At 40.4% G+C, this 17,811-nt stretch overlaps 3 protein-coding genes across 3 annotated transcripts; 2 read left to right on the forward strand and 1 right to left on the reverse strand.

Annotated features, from left to right (window-relative positions):
* Positions 1-1,234: 1,234 nt before the first annotated feature.
* On the reverse strand, positions 1,235-4,364 carry LOC115736597 (DNA repair RAD52-like protein 2, chloroplastic). The gene is given in 5 exon segments (XM_030668368.2): positions 1,235-1,573; positions 2,810-2,901; positions 3,639-3,676; positions 3,807-4,321; positions 4,323-4,364. Coding segments are annotated over 5 exon segments (810 nt in total). The 5' UTR covers positions 4,350-4,364; the 3' UTR covers positions 1,235-1,435.
* A 2,559-nt stretch (positions 4,365-6,923) lies between these two features.
* On the forward strand, positions 6,924-13,389 carry LOC115736596 (U2 small nuclear ribonucleoprotein A'). The gene is made up of 8 exons (XM_030668367.2): positions 6,924-7,162; positions 7,269-7,309; positions 8,261-8,390; positions 8,472-8,677; positions 10,530-10,703; positions 11,668-11,718; positions 11,818-11,991; positions 13,034-13,389. Exons 1-8 carry the CDS (start codon positions 7,081-7,083, stop codon positions 13,037-13,039), a joined length of 864 nt encoding a protein of 287 aa, XP_030524227.1. The 5' UTR covers positions 6,924-7,080; the 3' UTR covers positions 13,040-13,389.
* A 1,425-nt stretch (positions 13,390-14,814) lies between these two features.
* Positions 14,815-17,439, forward strand: LOC115736648. Its single transcript, XM_030668445.2, has 6 exons — positions 14,815-15,412; positions 15,585-15,715; positions 16,137-16,313; positions 16,389-16,472; positions 16,804-16,885; positions 16,985-17,439. Exons 1-6 carry the CDS (start codon positions 15,055-15,057, stop codon positions 17,437-17,439), a joined length of 1,287 nt encoding a protein of 428 aa, XP_030524305.1. The 5' UTR covers positions 14,815-15,054.
* The last annotated feature ends 372 nt before the right edge of the window (positions 17,440-17,811 follow it).

Genomic DNA, 17,811 nt, shown 5'->3' on the forward strand with positions numbered 1-17,811 from the left:
TTGAATTGGAACCTTAGTGCACTGTATCTGATAGTTAGCTATAGACATATCCAAAGTAAGCTAAAGTAATTCGACCTGCCATCAACAAGCTTGCACTATTTTCGTGAATTATCGAGCATCAAAATCACGTGAAAATTACCCGATCGTCCCTGAAATTTATTGTACAAAACTCATTGTACAAATGCCATTTCAATCTTAAATTTTTTAATTTTACCAATTTAGTCCTAAATCTTTGCGCTAAATTTCAATTTGGTCATTTCGGTCAATTTCCGCCAGAAATCGCTGGCATGGCAATCAAGTCATCGGCGACCATTCGATTCGACACATCCGACACGTCAGCAATTTCCAGCGAAAATTGGCCGGAATGACTATATTGAAATTTCACGCAAAGGTTTAATGCTAAATTGACAAATTTGAAAAAAAAAATTAAGACTGAATTGATGTCCATACAATAGACTTAGGACTAATTGAACAATTTCCACCCCCATTTCTTTGTATATAAAAGGCCCAATTCCCTAGCGAGAGCATAGGTGACAACCAAAGGCCAAAGGGTTGGTGCTTTGTACACGGACGATCGAAATCTATCTACGTTTGTCCCTTCTTATACCTAATCCAAGTATGTGTTATCCACTGAAGTCTGTGGCCGAAGGAAGTAGTCCTTAGATTTTTAAGCGCCTGTCCTTTTTCAAATTTTCGATGAGTCCTTCAGGTTTTGCTTCTCTCTCGGCCGTAATGTGTATGGGAACACGTTTCTTGTCACGCTGAATCATTCATTAGATGCTGAAAGCAGCGCTCTGTTAGCCTGAGAAGAAAAAAAAAATTAGGTTCCATTTGTTCTGCAAAAAATAAATGATTTGAAACCTAAAAATGATCGTTTAAAATAATTAATTAATAGAGAGTATTTTTATTATGGACAATAATTTAAGTCTAAACATTTTTGTAAGCAATTAAATCTAAATATTTTCATGAACGGTGAAATATTTTTTGTTTATTTGTTTTTGTAAGCGATAAAAGCAATCGAGTTCCGGAATATATATCTCAAACCATCTAGTTTTCTCAAAACAAACGGAGCCTCAGAGGATCAACTCCTGCCATAGAGAGGGGTGGGGGGAGAGAGAGGGTTACTGGGGAGAAGGAAGTTGAAATATGAGTCAAATGCACGGACTGAAAAGAATGGGTGAAGTAAAGTGAATGTTGGTCTGAACAAGACCTTCCTCGGAGTTTTTTGCAGTTCCAAAGGTCAATTGAAACTGAATATGCCCATCTTGTGAATTGAACAACATATAATCAACAAATCACTATTCAACTCGGTATATCGCAATCCAAAACTACGTTCATATGCCTACACGGAGCAACATCGCTCATTTATTTGCATTGGCACCACCCTTTTTCTCAGTCAAGTAAACAGGGTAGATCCACGTGTGATCTCTGACCTCTATACTTCATGGTATAAATACAAACCAAGACCAAATCGAGCACATGCTTTGCAGAAAGCCATTTCCTCTGCCGCAGCAACCGGATCTGCATCGTGACCATCAGCAGGTGATACGGTCCCAGTCGCCTCCCGATGCGCCTGTTCAGGTAGGGTTGCAGACAGAGGTATACTCAACCAATTCAGTTTACAGCAGAACTAGTAATTTGAAAATTTTGCAATGGCATGTTCATTTTTCTGATTTTAGCCCATTGATAACAAGGACGAGAATTAAAACTCGGGAACACCACCAAAGCTCCCTTTAAGCTGATTTACAAGAAACTACCACACTTCCAGATACTTCTTATCCTTTATGACCAAACAAAATGCATCTTTAGACTTCATGTTCTCTCAAGACCTCTGGAGACTTTATTGTCAATTGCTAGGATTAATTTGGTTGAAGCACATTGGATTCCAGAGCAAAAGAATCAAGAAACATTGTAGAATTGCAATTTTTGTTTGGATGTGCGTAATATTTATCATTCTTTCTTTTTGTTGCTAAAATTAACATCCACCAGTCATAAACCTTTAATTGTCCTTCCTGTAATAAAAGGCGCAGCACTTCTTGGAGATTTTGACCTAAAAGATTTCTATAACCATTGTTCGATTATGAATGAAGAGCAACTAAGTTCTTCTCTCTCAGCTTTGATGGTCACAGCCATAAGTCTAGTAACCAGCAAACAAGCTACTAAATTTCCTCTTTCCCTTCTCTCCCGCCCACAGTTTTTCATTATAACTCCCACCCACAGTTTGCATTATACCTACTGTTCACAACCAATTTTGTCCTAAATCTTTCTCCTTTGTTACTAGTCTCTACCTTATGCCAATAATGAACCGCTGATAAGTTCAAGGGAACGATCAGATTATGTCTAATATACAATATGCCTCCATGTGTGGTATTACCAAATATGCATCCAGTAAAACATATTCAAAATCAGTCGTAGAAGGGTTAATATAACAAAGAGAACACATTTGTCAAGCACTTCGTTTCTGCATTAGATGCATATATTTCTACCATTTGTGAGACACAGTAGTTGAAATTGTTCGAGCATATGCCACGTCCAAATTTCATAATAAACCAATCCCAAAACTCCGTAGGCAGAAACATCAGGTCAAAGGCTAAGTCATCCAAACACACGAAGGTCTTGCTAAACCAAATAATATTGCTATTTGATTTGTCTGAGATTACGCTAGTAATACTGATGATGGGAAGTGAAAAGAGTAAGGAAACCCCTGTTAATTTAAGAAACAGCACATGAATGCTGCAAACTCGCACAGCAGACAAATTGCAGGATATGCAGGTCACATGTGTGCATATTGTAAAGAAAAGAGCCCCACCTCTCCATCAGATCCTCGTACCGTGACCCGATACACCACGGTTACGCTTCCATTGTCCGAGAATATAACATCACGTATCTCTCCACACCATCCTGTGGAAAATAGTAGTGAATATCTGAAGAGATGCACAGAAACTCATGTTTCCATTTCATGCAGGCATCAAATCAAGAAAATAGCTAGTGGCCAGTAGAAAATCAAGAGACGGAGTGAAAAGCAGTGCTGTAGAACTATCAACAATGCAATGAGAGGTTAGTTCCGACATAGACATCGTTCATATCCAAATAAAGTCTACCGATGGCTCCCAGCTGTTTACTGAACATGCTTGCCATATAACTGTTCCAATGATACTGAATACTTCCATCGATGAGATCAAATGTCTCTTAGAAGATGTGGAAGTCCTAAACTATACTGACCACAAGAATAACTGGCAAGACTTCTTTGAAGTCTTCGCAGCGAAGAAACTAATAATATAGTTAATGGAATAACAATGAAACGACTTTGGAGTAAAATTTAGGATGTGATGTGGCGGATATGCATTGATCAAAATGCAAGAGCTTCAATACAGAGGATGGGATCCTGGGCACACAGCTTATGATCATAATCATGAAGCAAGATGCAATTTTTAACAAACCAAGTTGCAATGAAGCATCAACATTTCTGTTGGATTGAACTTGAGAGACCACAAGCAGAAACCAGAGCTCAAATTAACAAGCAAAGAGGTATTGAATCACGTAATGCAGGCTTTTATAGTACAGAAATTAGAAATTCATCAATTTCACACACAAAGAGAGAGAGAGAGAGAGAGAGAGAGCTGAGGAATTGAAGATACCAGGGGCATAGAAGCTTAACATCCGGTTCGCATGAAACCTAAAAGACAGAATCGAAAATCATCCGAAGGGACAAAAAATCAGACCAGATCAAATGTTAGATCATCAGATACATGAGCACATTATCGACATGGCGAGTCAACTCAATGCTAAATGAAGGACAAAACTACCAGGGAATGTAATTGGAGGCCTGATCGGGGTCGTGATCGGGATCGCCGTCATGAGCAGTTGGAAGCGACTTGATGATGTTGTCAGGGATCTTCTTGTTGAGGTCCCGGAGGATCTCGGCGAGAGGGCGGGTTATGCACGAAGAGTAGGACGCGGACATCGAGTTGTCCAGCGGCACCACGTAGTTGGAGCTCGGCACCGAACCTTTCTTCTTGCTGCAGCCGCCGCCGCCGCCGCCGCCGTTGCAGTTCGTGGAGTTGCTGTTGCCGGCCGCGCGGACGAAGCCGCGGAGAAGGAGGCTGGCTGGTCTACGCGGCCTCATTTCGAGGACGGAGGCCGGTCTCGCGGAGTCGCCGTCGGCTCCGGCGGTTCCGGAAGGCGGAGATAGCAAGCTCTTCGGGAGGAGAGCGGAGGAGCTGATCCGCAGTGCCATTGGGCCGGCCGGCGGCGGCAGCGGCGAGAGCGTGATCGGTTCAAGCGAGACGCGACGCAGACGGTGGCTGTGTGTGGGGATGGGTAGACCAAGCTGGGGTAAGTGGCGTCATGGTGACAGTTGGCGGGGGTCTGTTGCTGCACGCGCTGGCTACCAACTCCCTCTTGCAAGAAAATTTCAATGAGTCCCTGAGGTGGAATTATTTTCGCAAGTGACCCATGTATTTGATTTTTGTCTCAAATGAGCCCCTACACTTAAAACTCGACCGACATATGTCAATTGGCCCTCCGCGCTCACCGCCGGTGGACAAAGTTGCCGGCGGCGCCGAGGCAAAGAGAGAAAGGCAGCAGAGCGGGAGCGGAGTGGAGGTCAGACGTGGCAGTAAATGTGATAAAGTGGGTCTAGAATTCATATTTAATGATATGGATCATAATGGGTTGTTTTGAGCTTCAAAAAACAAGCTTAAGTGCACCATAAATTAGTTATTTAACAACTTAATACATCTAAAATGGGCCGGACTTAGAATGAAAAAAGGAAAGGGAAAAATAAAATTAAAAATTTGGATTTTTTAAATAAATTATAAAAATTATCCATAGTGTTTTAGTGATATAAATTTTTTTTAAAAATTATGAAAAAAATAAAATTTCCTAAAATTGATTAAATATGAAATTATTCTAGCAATATGAGTCCGATCAGTATGGGTTGGGTTGGGTTCGGTATTGGAGTCCAGAGATTTACGTTGTAATAAATGTGTTAGATGGATCGGATCACTTATGACTCAACCCCACGTTTGACACATCTACCGACACTCAAGCACCGAGAAGGATCCAACATAAATGTAGAGAGAGAAAGAGAAGGGAAAGGGAGAGGCAGACGGGAGGCCTGCATCGGCCAAAGCTCGAACATTCCTCCCCGAGTTCAGACGAACTCGCCGTGGTTAATTGATATACTTTGTCAAATGCCCCCGTGCACTGCCATCTCGGATTCACCGGAATCCGTCACCCATAAGCGCTCTTCAAACACCTTGCACTGGTTATTTTCAATATAAAATACCACTACCATGTAACTTGTCTTCATACAATTCCAACCAACTAAACGCCAATGCCGTCCAACACCTCACATGGTATCAGAGTAGGATATACTGAGTTCAAATATTTTCGGGCACCATATGCCTCTCCGATTAAATATTTCCACGCTTACTAGGCCCAAAAAAAAATCAAATTAAGTGTGAGGAAGAGTACCGTAATAATTTAAACATTAAATCACATTGTCATCTAACAGTTTAAAATTTTAGAACAGTTGATAACGGTCTCACAAGACCTTACAATTTGAAACATAGCCAAATAGCCAAGTACATGGTTTTTCCTGAAAAGGAAGCCACTTTAGGGGGCTAAATGTACAAATTTCCTTTATTATCCGTGGTTAGTGTAAAAAATAAATTACACACAGAGTTAGATGATTCGCATATGAAAGCATTAACTTATAAAATCAACTCATGTATATGGTACCGCTCCTACGGAAAATGTGCAAGTCCTTTCCTTACACTTGCGATGGACATAATAGTAATCCATTTTTGACCCGGTAATTCCAATCTTTCACTAAGACGAGCTATTCATACGAAGGGAAAATTACAATATCATCTCGAACTTTTCTCCTCATACCGAAAATAACCATACATACATTTCAAAACCTAAAATTACCATTCTCATTTACATTGTATATACGTACATACATATATTTATGTGTATATATAAAGGAAGAATTACCAACAAAATCATATGCTTATTATAATTATGCCAATTCGGTTCTAAACTTTAATCTTAATTTTTTTGCATTTATGCCAATTTTGTCCATTTGATCGGCTAGAGCTAATGTGGCGCTATTGGTGCTAACGAGATCAATTTTTAAAATAGTATTTTAATATTTTTTTGGATTTTTTAGTTTTTTGTTTATTTAATTTAATTTTTTTTTTCCTTTTCCTTCTCTTCTTCCTTCTTCCTCCAACCAGCCGCTAAGCCTCACAACCGGCCAGAGGCAAGGGCTGGAAAGGCTCGGCCTCGTCGTCGCTGGCCCCCGGGCAAGGTCGAGCCTTGCCGGCCCTATTTCCAACATCTTTCGCATGTTTAGAACCCTTTTTCCATTACAATTTTAAAGTTGATACTTTTAGTGAGAATAATGCTTAACAAATACTAATCACAAAGATGAACAAAGGCAAACCGCGTTTTTTTTTTCTCTTCTTTTGTAGCTGAATTTGTTTTGGCCGTTCTCTGTTTGAAATGGAAATCCATTCATTTAAATTTCTGTAGTAATAATACGAATTTTTGTATCAATCATGAAAAGATCCAGAGTATAAACTGATGAAATATTAGCATTTAATTATGAATTTAATTTACTAATGAACTAAACTATTACATTATGTGAGCCTCGAAAATAGAAAATTACGTTATCGAATGGATTTCTATATCCCCGAACAATAAAAATAAATAAAAATAGAAAAATAGAGAAACAAAACTGCTGCTGTGCGCGCTCCTAGTAATCAAACCAAACCGTAGGAATAGCTGTCCAAGCCAGAGCCCGGCCCGACCCAGAGAAGGTCCGATCCGTCCATCGCGAATACCAGCCCATGGACCGTTAATAGGTTAAAAACCCAAAGCGCAGAAGCACATCGGCGTTGGTTGTTCTTGTTCCCTCCACTGCTGCTGCTGCTGCTTCAGCTTCAGCTTCTTCGAGCGTATTCACTTCCTTCTTCTCTGTAGCAGTAGAAATTCGTTGGGGGGAGGAGGAGGACGAGGACGAGGAGAAGCTGCAGTCGAGCTTGAGGAAGCCTCGCCAAGCAAGCGAAGATGGTGAGGCTGACCGCGGACTTGATTTGGAAGAGCCCTCACTTCTTCAACGCCATCAAGGAGCGGGAGCTCGACCTTCGAGGTACTCCACTCTCTACTTTCCCTAAATGTCCTTCCCTGGTGGCTTCCTCAGTGGAAGTATTTGATGGTTCGGTGACCGAGGTTTGTCCGTGGTTTTCTGTGATTAGGTAACAAGATTGCGGTGATCGAGAACGTGGGCGCCACTGAGGTTCGTTCGTGTTCTTGTAATTAGGGTTTGTGTGCTCAAAAGTTGCGTGAATGCCCTGGCTGGTAGCCAATTTTTATTAGTCTTGTGAGATATGATTGAACGCAATGGAGAGACTGGCATCATTTATACTGCAAAAAGGAGTTTCCATGCGAACGTGATTGTGGGATATTGGGGTTTTGATGTTTTTGCTGATGTGAGTTGCAAGCACAAGATGCTAGGAGAGTTTAATGTTTCTTAAGTGGAGTTCTTAGGAACTATTCATGTGATGCTTAGGAAAAGCATCTGGTGGAGCTATTTTTTGGGTACTCCTGTCTTATGTTAGATGCTTGATATGTGGAATGGGCTAACATAGGCCGGGAGCACATGGGATTTGCATGATGTAATGGCTTATGCGAAATGTGCTAATGTAGGCTGGGAGGGCCTAATAGTTTCTCCATCTGGCGTCTTTTTTAAACTCAGATTGCAAGATGCACACCTTGATTACAGTCTGGTGCATAGTTAGTGAAACTCTCTTGGCATTCGGAGCATCTCATTCACTGTTGTTCGATGGAGCTTTTGTGTTGTTTGTTTCGTCAAGTGGAGAGATACCTTTGATGGTATACTGCTTATTATCTGGTCAATCGTTGCTCAAAACCTGCCGACCCCTGTAATTTCCAGCTACAATTCTGTTTTGCAACATTTTAGTTTCCTAGACCATTTCTGCCTCCATCAAAAGAATGTGAATTTTCTCTAGTCCATAAAATTGAATTCTTGTCATCTCTCTCTCTCTCTCTCTCTCAGTGTGTGGTACAGTAAAATAAAGCCATTAGTTTTCACTGTTTGCTATTTCTCATTACATGGTTCTCTTTTAATTTTATATTACTAAGATGTTGATGCACGTGTAATCGAATAGCGTATGTGACATATCTTGCTCTTTCTATGCAATGCATTTTCATGCTTTATTTGGTGCAGGACCAATTTGACACTATCGATTTGTCCGACAATGAGATCGTTAAGCTGGAAAACTTTCCATACCTTAACCGGTTGGGTACTTTGCTTATAAATAACAATAGAATTACTCGCATCAACCCTAATATTGGAGGTAATAGCGGTAATCAGATAGCTGTTTTACTTCTCTTTTGTTTAGCCAAAAGTTAACATTACCTCTTCTTTTCCTTGGCAGAGTTTTTACCAAAGTTGCACACGCTGGTTCTTACAAACAACAGATTGGTCAACTTGGTTGAGATCGATCCTCTTACATCCCTTCCAAGGCTCCAGTATCTTAGTTTGTTGGATAATAATGTCACAAAGAAACCCAATTATAGGTTGTATGTGATATACAAACTAAAATCGCTTCGGGTGCTGGATTTCAGGAAAGTAAAAAGCAAGGTTTGTTGACCGTTTGCAAGTTGTATTCATTCCCAGCATGCCTGTTCTCTTTATGTTTGAAATTGCATGGTAGTTATAGACTGATTGCTTGACCTGCCAGAGCGAAAAAGCATTATCTGATGATGCTTCTATCCTCAGTCGTTCTTGTCTTACATAGATTTAGCATTGCATAGCCTTAGAAGCTGTTTGGGTGGACTTTGGGTTGACTTTTAAATTATCCAATAGGCCTCATTTCATGTTTCCTGCATTTTTTTTTTTTTTTGTAGTTTATATTCCAAAATAACATGTGAGATAAACCTTATTTTATGTATGTTTTATTGGTAGTTAATGGGGTTCGGGTATTGTGGAATCCTTCAAATGGAGTCACTAAGTGGTCTTTTTTTTTATAGGTAAAATAGTCACTAAGTGGTCTGTTCATCTGTGATTAAGATTAAAATCTACATTTTGAAATCTTATATGGAGGTGGGTGCAGATCAAACATTTTAACTGCTCGTATTCATTGGAAAGACGCTAAAGAAGCCCTTAAAGAGGCCAAAGCTTCCATTTTCATGGCATGATCATTGATAAACTAATTTTTGCATCCTCTTTCACACATAGCTTCAATACAAAACGATCCTTCTATACTCCTAACTATCTAGGGCCCAAGTGCTAGAGTTCCTTGTTTAGGTTGTTGTAGGGAACCATTGTGGTGAATATATATTTACTTCAATATGATTTCTGTCTACACAGAGCAGGGAGAAGTTTTATGTGGGTTTCAGTGGGTTTTGTTAATCAATCTTTCAACAGCACATCCATTAAATAAGATTTTTTTCCTCTCCATGCTTGCCTGTATTTTTCCTTTTTAAATGCCTCCCTGCTCAATTTTTTTTTTATCAATACATTCTGCTTAATTAATTGTGATTTGATGGCCCAAAGTAATGGTTCTATTGAGTAAACTCTTAAGTCTTACTGTATTTCTGGTTTCAGAAAGAATTTAAAACACAATTTGCTAATAATGTTCTGCGTAATAGGGGAAGATCAGAAGAAAAGCATATTTTTTTTATCTAATTGCTGATTAACTTATCTTGCGTCCTCTTTCTTTCACTCACAACATCAGTGCAAAGTGGTCGTCCTTCCCTCCTTGCTGAATTGCCAGTGAGTTGTTTAGGTTGTTGACTGGAAATTATTGTGCTGGACTGTTGTTTGCTTGAATAGCATTTTAAGTCTATACATAGCAGAGAGAAACTTTTAGCTTTTCTTTGGTTGCTATTGTTCATTGTTCCATGCAACATCCCGTAAAATACATTAACCTTGTCTTCTTCTGGGTTTATCTTTCGTTTTCTAGAGTTTGAACAACTCTTTTCTCCAAAGTAATGGCATCGTAGTCTACTTTTAGATATTAAATTATTCTAGTTTTATGTGTTACCTCGGAGGTCTTATAGTCTGTTTGGACTGATTTTTAGCTGTTGTTGTTTTTTTTTTTATTTTGCTTCAAATCTTGCACCTCATGCAGTTTCACTTTTTCTAAATCCAAAACTTCTGAAATTTTCAAGACACCCAAATGTTAACACATAGTCTCACATATAACTTTTCCATAATTTTCAGGAGTTTGAATGATATTGTACATTCATGAAAGCAGAACAGCATTTCACTTTTGCTCAAGTGTAAACAGACCCTTAATTATTGCATTTCTAGTTTCACATAGAATTTCAACTGCATTGATCTGTCCTTTTGTAGGTTTTGAATAACTATTTGCTCCAAATAATTGGTTTCATATTCTACTTCTACTCATTTTGGTAGTTAAGTCTAATCATTGTACTTCTAGTTTCAAAAAGGAAAAGGTAGATTTATTATTGATTTTCCTGGATGATAGGAGAGACTAGAAGCAGAGCAGTTATTTTCATCTAAAGAAGTTGAAGAGGAAGCTAAAAAGGAGTCGACGAAGACGTTTACACCAGGAGAGGTTCAAAAGGTTTTGGAACCGATTGAAGAACAGCAGCCGCCGAAAGTTGTTGCCCCTACACCGGAGCAAATTATCGCTATAAAGGTATTGCCTTTACTTCGCAATGAACTTCCAGGGTTTGAGCAATATTCTTTTTTTCCTGTTTAAGATGAGTGATAGATGTCTCAATTGTGTTGAGTGCTTTAATTGGTTTTGTGCTTTGAAATTGTTTATCGAGTACCTATTTGAAAAAACTGGATCTAGGGTTGAATCTGTTATAATTTGCTATTTTTCAGTTAGATTTGTTTTCTTCTTCTTTTGCATTAGTGATTAGCACTTTCCGGACTAGTCAATCAGTTTTGGTCCACAAACTTGTCTCTTTGAATCAATTTGGTCCTTGATATATAATTTGGTCCTTGAGCTTGTCAAGATTTATGTTTCTAGTGCAAATTTCAATCTCTCTTTGGGGATGAAGTACATTTCTTAATTGACAAATTGATGCGTCCGGATTGATGCAACTGACAACCACAATTTCGAACTTTGAGTATTTCAATTAGAATTTTTTCCACGTTTACTCCTTATGAATTCTATTAATTGATCATCAATTCTTCAAAAAGTGAAAGTGAGGCCCATGGACTTCCCCTTACATCCACTACCCAAAAAGAAAAGTGAGGAAATTGCAATGGAGAGGCCTATTTAAGAAGTTGATAGCTTTAGGACCCAATTAGAAAAAGGGAAATCTGCACAAGAGATATACTACGGCTTCCTCCTGAGCAATCTTAGTTGCGTTGTTAAGGAGAGTTTGAACTTCAGAAAGATTTAGGACTCTTTTTACAGAACCCCCTGTGGTTTTAAGTAATTGAGCTGCTTCTCTTGATCATATGTTCTAAAGAGCTCATGATTGTCCATTTGCTAGTATGTTGAATGCTAAATGCAACTATACCGTGCCAATACATTTATGTTAGATAATTGATTTGTTCCACCAAAATGGCTTCTGCAAAAGAGAACCATCTTCTTCTTTTATTAAGCTGGGGATCATCCATAGTTTGGTTTTTGTTTGAACTTGCAGGCGGCCATAGTGAATTCACAGACTCTTGAAGAGGTTGCCAGACTTGAAAAGGTGGTTAGATCTTCCTGTATTAAATATGTGCACTTTTCCATTATGTATCCCTTTGTTTTGTGTCTAATATAATGCAGCGCTTATTATTGGAATAATCAGGCTCTGAAGTCGGGTCAGCTTCCAGCGGATCTGAAAATACCAGAGGACGTCACTGGGGCTGGTAGTGTCAAGGAAAGAGATGAAGAAATGATTTCTGCTAATCAAGATGAAGCAGATGTTGATCTGAAGAATGTAGAGGAGCAAACAAACAATGAACCTGCGCCCATGGAACAGGTATTACTCAAATGTCTTTGGTGTGTGAATAGCTGCCTGTATCTGAAATTCCTTTCTCTTTCCCCTGCTACGGCTTTTGGCAAAGTGAAGACTTTTCAGCATTTATTATGACTTTCTCCAGTTAACTCATTTACTTCCTATCAAATTTTGAATTTCTACTACCAGTACTGAAATTGCATATATTGAAATGGACTAGTTATTGCCCATTGCTAAGCTGGAGCATCTAATGACTGGGTGCAAAATAGTAGGCATAACAAGAGTTCATCAAGCTAAGTCAAGTCCATAATTTTGAATTCAAACTTAGCTTACATGGAATTAGAAGTCGATTCACAACTAAATTTTGAGTCAATGATGAAAAGCTACACAAGTTTTGTGCTCCAGTTGATCTCAAAGTCAAACTCGAGGATCTAAAATGCTGTAAAAGTTAACTTTGTCATTTAGATAGTATTTGTACCCTCTCAGAGTATATAAAATAGAAGGAATGTATAAGCAACAACCTGTTAAGTATATAATTATCTGGAAGTATCTAAGATATGGAATATTGGCAGGACAATTAGGCTTGAACCACCTGGAGTCCTAAACAGTTAATTAAACTTGACAATCATTAGTTCAAATGCCTGCTCAACATAGTGAGTTCAACAAATGTACTTGACAATAAAAATTGGATTATTATTAGGTCCATTGCCAGTTTAGAAAAAGCTTTTCACAATTATCATTGGATGAATGACGTGTTTTTGGAGTTAATTTCGTAATCGAATTCTTTGAAATGTCAACAATCCAATGGTGAATGTGTAACTCATTAGTTTCGGTGCTTCAGAGGGTTGATTGCCCCTTGTAAAGCATAAGCAGTATTAGCACTGCCCCTGTTGAGACACACTTTGTTCGCTCACTATTTAGTTGATGGGGTCGAAACCTCTTTATCGCAATTCTCTCTGCTTGTTCTTGCAAGTATTTTGGTTCGATCTCATAATCATACTCTTTTGTTTGGGATATCTCGGAGCAGCTCAATCACTAAGTACGTATTTATTTCGTTCTCTTTCAGGAATAGGAGGTTCCAAGCGGTTGGTTTATCGGACAGTTCTTGGTCATCAGCCTTGGGATGGAAAGAGCCCGTAATCAGGACTGGATGTTGTGCATGTACAATTATGCCAGGGCCAAACATGTTTTCCCTTTTCATCTGTTGGTTAGACCTGAATCTAATTTGTACTTTAATATCTCTCCTAGATTGCCAGTAGGATGAATCCTGCGTGTCTCTAATAGATATTCACCTCTATAGAGCCATTTTCTGGTAGATTAAGGAATTTTAGATGAATATTTTTAGTCCATTATAATTGCCTAAGCTATTGTTTGCGGAAAAGTATCAATCTCATGGAAAGGAAGAGAGCGTCTTTTGTTTGATCTGTAGTTGATCTCTCTCTCTCTCTCTCTCTCTCTCTCTCTCAGTTGATGTCTTAGGATTTTTTTGATAACCATTCTGTTTCCAGAAATAATTTTTGACCAGAAATGATTTTTCCTAATTTTGTTATCGAGAACGAAGTAGTAGAATTTTTTTGCTTCTTGTTTTTGTTCTAAATTTGTTCCCTGACCGCTGATCTGATCTGTTATCGAGAACAGACAAATTAACTGACATTATTAAATATAATTCTATTCTTTTTTTGTTCCAAGGAGCGAAAGAACAAGAAATGGAGAAACATGATCATTACCAAATGGGCTCTTACCGATTGGAACTAATCCTCTCGATCACATCTCTCTCTCTGTTACACAAAGTTAGTCCCGATACCGGTACCACCTTATTTCTATTCGTTTATTCTGGTTTCGGTAAATGAGGAGAGCATAGATGGCAGCGGATCTTCGGGGTTTGAAGATAAACAGGTACCAGCAGAATTGCCAATTTGCTTGATTGGCTACATGTGGATCCTGGCTAATAAATGTCGTTGATCCTTTGTGCTATATCAACTTAATCACATAGCTATGGCTTCGCTACTTGTGAGTGAAACCGAGTGAAATATATTATTGCGTAGTGAATGGCAAGTGGGCGAGGGATAACAATTTAAGATCTTTTACACTATCAACCTAATCACATATTAATAAATAGTGCGGCTCGTTTCTGCTTTTTGTCATTACCAAGGGTAACATTTATTGGCAGCATGGAATGTCCGAAGCCAATTGGTTTAGGAGGTAAGACGACTGGAGTTTCAATCCTGGAAATCGATGAACGTCGTATGATAGTCATAAGAGGCGTGATAGAACTTACCAAGAAATCCACATTGTGTTTCCCACCCTAGAGGCAACTACGGTTGGACGTTGTCCCTCAAATCGCCGCGAATCAAAACAAACGAATTGTTGTTTACAATGTCGTCTACAAGGCCTTACCAAGGGTAACATTTATTGGCAGCATGGAATGTCCGAAGCCAATTGGTTTAGGAGGTAAGACGACTGGAGTTTCAATCCTGGAAATCGATGAACGTCGTATGATAGTCATAAGTGGCGCGATAGAACTTACCAAGAAATCCACATTGTGTTTCCCGCCCTAGAGGCAACTACGGTTGGACGTTGTCCCTCAAATCGCCGCGAATCAAAACAAACGAATTGTTGTTTACAATGTCGTCTACAAGGCCTTACCAAGGGTAACATTTATTGGCAGCATGGAATGTCCGAAGCCAATTGGTTTAGGAGGTAAGACGACTGGAGTTTCAATCCTGGAAATCGATAAACGTCGTATGATAGTCATAAGTAGCGCGATAGAACTTACCAAGAAACCCACATTGTGTTTCCCGCCCTAGAGGCAACTACGGTTGGACGTTGTCCCTCAAATTGCCGCGAATCAAAACAAACGAATTGTTGTTTACAATGTCGTCTACAAGGCCTTCCCAATAAACAAAGGCACGAGTGGAAACATGTCGCCTTGGAAATGTTGGATAGCGACTATAAAGAAGGAAGAGTGGGGACGAGGACATTCCTTTCTTCCTTCCTGGGACGTCACAATGAGCGTCTTGCTTCGACACCGAAAAGTGTGAACCAAGTAACGATAATAGCACAGCAGGCCAAACAAGCTTGGAGAAGATGGCGAATGATTTGTTCAGCAAGATCGCTCCGGAAGATGTTCCTGCTTTATCTTCCGTGTTTTCGGGACGAAATTTAGCAGTGGCATTCGTGTTTGTTCTCGTTGGACTGATTTCCTCTAGAAATTATAAGCATTGCTCTTATCTTTGGATGTGGAGGCCACGGAGAATTTGCTTCCGGCATGTTTTCGGCGGGAGGCTTCTGTGGGTGGGGATTGCCTTCGCTCCTCGTCAGCTATGTTTGGTCCTGAACAGAATTTTCTGCCACTCTACTGACGACACCAGCATGCCGTCCGACCCCAACAATGTCGAAGACCGTCTAGAGATGCCCGATAATGCCACCTCCAACCGTGTGTCAAGTAGGTATTCCGCTCAATCTGAGTGAAGAAATCTGAGAATTTTCAGAGATTGTCCCTTGTTGTAGTGTCCCTGCGATATTTGTCGGTCACGGTCACAGCTTTTTCCTTCTGCTGTTACTATATAGCTCTATCCCGACGGTATCTGATTCATGAAGCAATGGTGCATATGCAGCCTTAGACGAAGCTGAGCTAAAGGAACTGATGTCTCACATAACCGAGTCTGATGGCGGTCCACCATGGCAGCTGATGATGGACAAGACAACTCCAACCCTGACGTACCAAGCTTGGTGCAGAGACCCGCCTGTAAAGTTCATCATTTTCTTGTCTAATAATCTGATCATCATAGATCGATGCTCATCCACTCCCGAGTCAAACGACAATCTTCAAACCGACTGCCCTAGCTTGCCTTAAATTCTTCCAAGGAGTTACATGATCATGTAGATTTCTTAGGCCTTCTACTTAATTCGGTACTGGGAAACTGTGCAAATAGTTTTGGCGTTCGCAACACCAGGCACATAATAATCTCTGGGACAATTGCTGTAGCACCTAGATCTCTCTTTCATTCAGGTTGAAAGCTGAAAAACTAGGAAGGTTTTCGTGAAGCCGTCCTACTTCTACCCCAATTTTTTTTTCTCTTTTACAAGGGGTTCTGGTTGATAGTCTCACACTGCCACTCCTGATGGTCTCCTTCATTGTCCAAATTGTTGTTATTGTCATATTTCAGGTTGGCCCGACACGGTATTGCACCAGAACGGTCTTCACGGGCGTCTCGCCCGAGTTACTGAGGGACTTCTTTTGGGACGATGAATTCCGTCTCAAGTGGGAAAAGATGCTAGTCTCCTGCAGGACTTTACATGTCTGCCCACGAACTGGGACCATGGTTGTTCACTGGATAAGAAAGGTACTGAATCATGGTACCAGTAAATGGAACTATTCCCTTCCCTGTAGGAGCTAATGTTCCGATTTGGGTGTGTAGCTACCGCTGATCCGCACTGAGCGAGAGTACGTCATCGTTCGTCGCATTTGGCAATCTGAATCCAGATACTACTGCGTGACCAAGGTAAAATGTCGGTTCATATCTCCACTGATTCAGTGGATGATCCCGTGGAGGCTTCACTTCACATTAAGTGAAGCATTGCTTATATTTACTCTCATGTCAAGGGAGCGTCACTGAGACGAGTTCTCGAATTATTTTTCCTTTTGGTAGAGATAAGTTATGGGCATCATCCAAATGCATTTTAGTCGTAACTTTCGCCCGAAAAAGATAGGCAAGAAGGTCATTCTTGCCACTTTATGATGGCAAACCAAGAACCGACCTGCATAACAGCTCTTGGATCTTTACTATTGGTGAAGTTCGTCTGGAGATTAAAAGCGGGTTTTCATCAATTCAGGGAACAACATGTCCGTCTCTACCAAATCGCAGAAATACCCGAAGAGTAGAGGTTTACTATTCTAGTTGGTGCATAAATCCAGGTATTTCTTTCCTCATCCAGTAGCCATGTTTATACTTCTTTCTCCCATAGATTACACGTGGGGAGGTTTTGATGTTGACCAGGTTCATACTTCTTCCAGTAGGATCAGGGAGCCGGCAACAGCAGCCCGCATCAGAGGTAATCTTATTCCACCACGAGGACATTGGTGTACGAAAGGAGATAGTTAAGATGTGCGCCAGGGCGGGAATGTGGGGCCTCGTGAAGAAAATGGAGGGTGCAGTTCAAGCTTACAACCTCGCTCGAGCCAGCAGCACGCCTCGGTCATCTTACGCGATCCTGGCGTGCATGACCACCAAATGCGGGCCGCTGGCGGTTCCAGCTCCTTATCTGGAAGTTGACAAGGATGAGAAATTGAAGGGTAGACAGAGGAAAGACGTGAACGTCTTGAAATGGCTGGTGGTGGGCGGAGTATTGATAGCTTCCGGGCTGACTCTACAGGTCACTGGCAAGGTGGTGCTATTCCAGTTAGGAAAATGGATGACGCAGTTCAGTAGGGCAAAGGAGGATCAGCAAAAGCACGGAATCACGCACTGAAATAATGATTCGACTTCAAAACATTTTCGCACCTTGCACGGCTTCGGTTCGAGCCATGGTGGTTGCACCAGAACTAGATATCAGAAACAGAAGCTGCAGGTACTAAAGCATCTTTCAGTTTTGAAGAATTAGAGGCGCGACACTTCACCTCAGGGTGAGCACCAAAGTAAGCACCTATGGATGAAGCCCAGAATAATACAGGTCCTGGCTATTCTTAGGTTTTCAAAGAGGCATAGAACAATCGGTCGGGATGAACAAGAGACATTGTAATACGTCGTTGCCAATCAAGAATTTTTGCTAGACAATTGATAACCTCATAAATCTGTCTAGCCATCTCATGCCGGCAGAGCTTGGGTTTCATCTGTCACTAGG

This window comes from Rhodamnia argentea, chromosome 8 (genome assembly GCF_020921035.1).
Source record: "Rhodamnia argentea isolate NSW1041297 chromosome 8, ASM2092103v1, whole genome shotgun sequence".
In the NCBI taxonomy this organism is placed as follows: domain Eukaryota; kingdom Viridiplantae; phylum Streptophyta; class Magnoliopsida; order Myrtales; family Myrtaceae; genus Rhodamnia; species Rhodamnia argentea.

Excerpts from the sequence above, each read along its gene's own strand:
- LOC115736596 (XM_030668367.2), top strand. The coding sequence starts at position 7,081 with ATGGTGAGGCTGACCGCGGACTTGATTTGGAAGAGCCCTCACTTCTTC. Across the intron at positions 8,678-10,529 it reads TCAGGAAAGTAAAAAGCAAG|GAGAGACTAGAAGCAGAGCA; the intron begins GTTTGTTGACCG and ends CCTGGATGATAG. Across the intron at positions 11,719-11,817 it reads AGGTTGCCAGACTTGAAAAG|GCTCTGAAGTCGGGTCAGCT; the intron begins GTGGTTAGATCT and ends TGGAATAATCAG.
- LOC115736648 (XM_030668445.2), top strand. The coding sequence starts at position 15,055 with ATGGCGAATGATTTGTTCAGCAAGATCGCTCCGGAAGATGTTCCTGCT. Across the intron at positions 15,716-16,136 it reads CTTGGTGCAGAGACCCGCCT|GTTGGCCCGACACGGTATTG; the intron begins GTAAAGTTCATC and ends GTCATATTTCAG. Across the intron at positions 16,314-16,388 it reads TTGTTCACTGGATAAGAAAG|CTACCGCTGATCCGCACTGA; the intron begins GTACTGAATCAT and ends TTGGGTGTGTAG.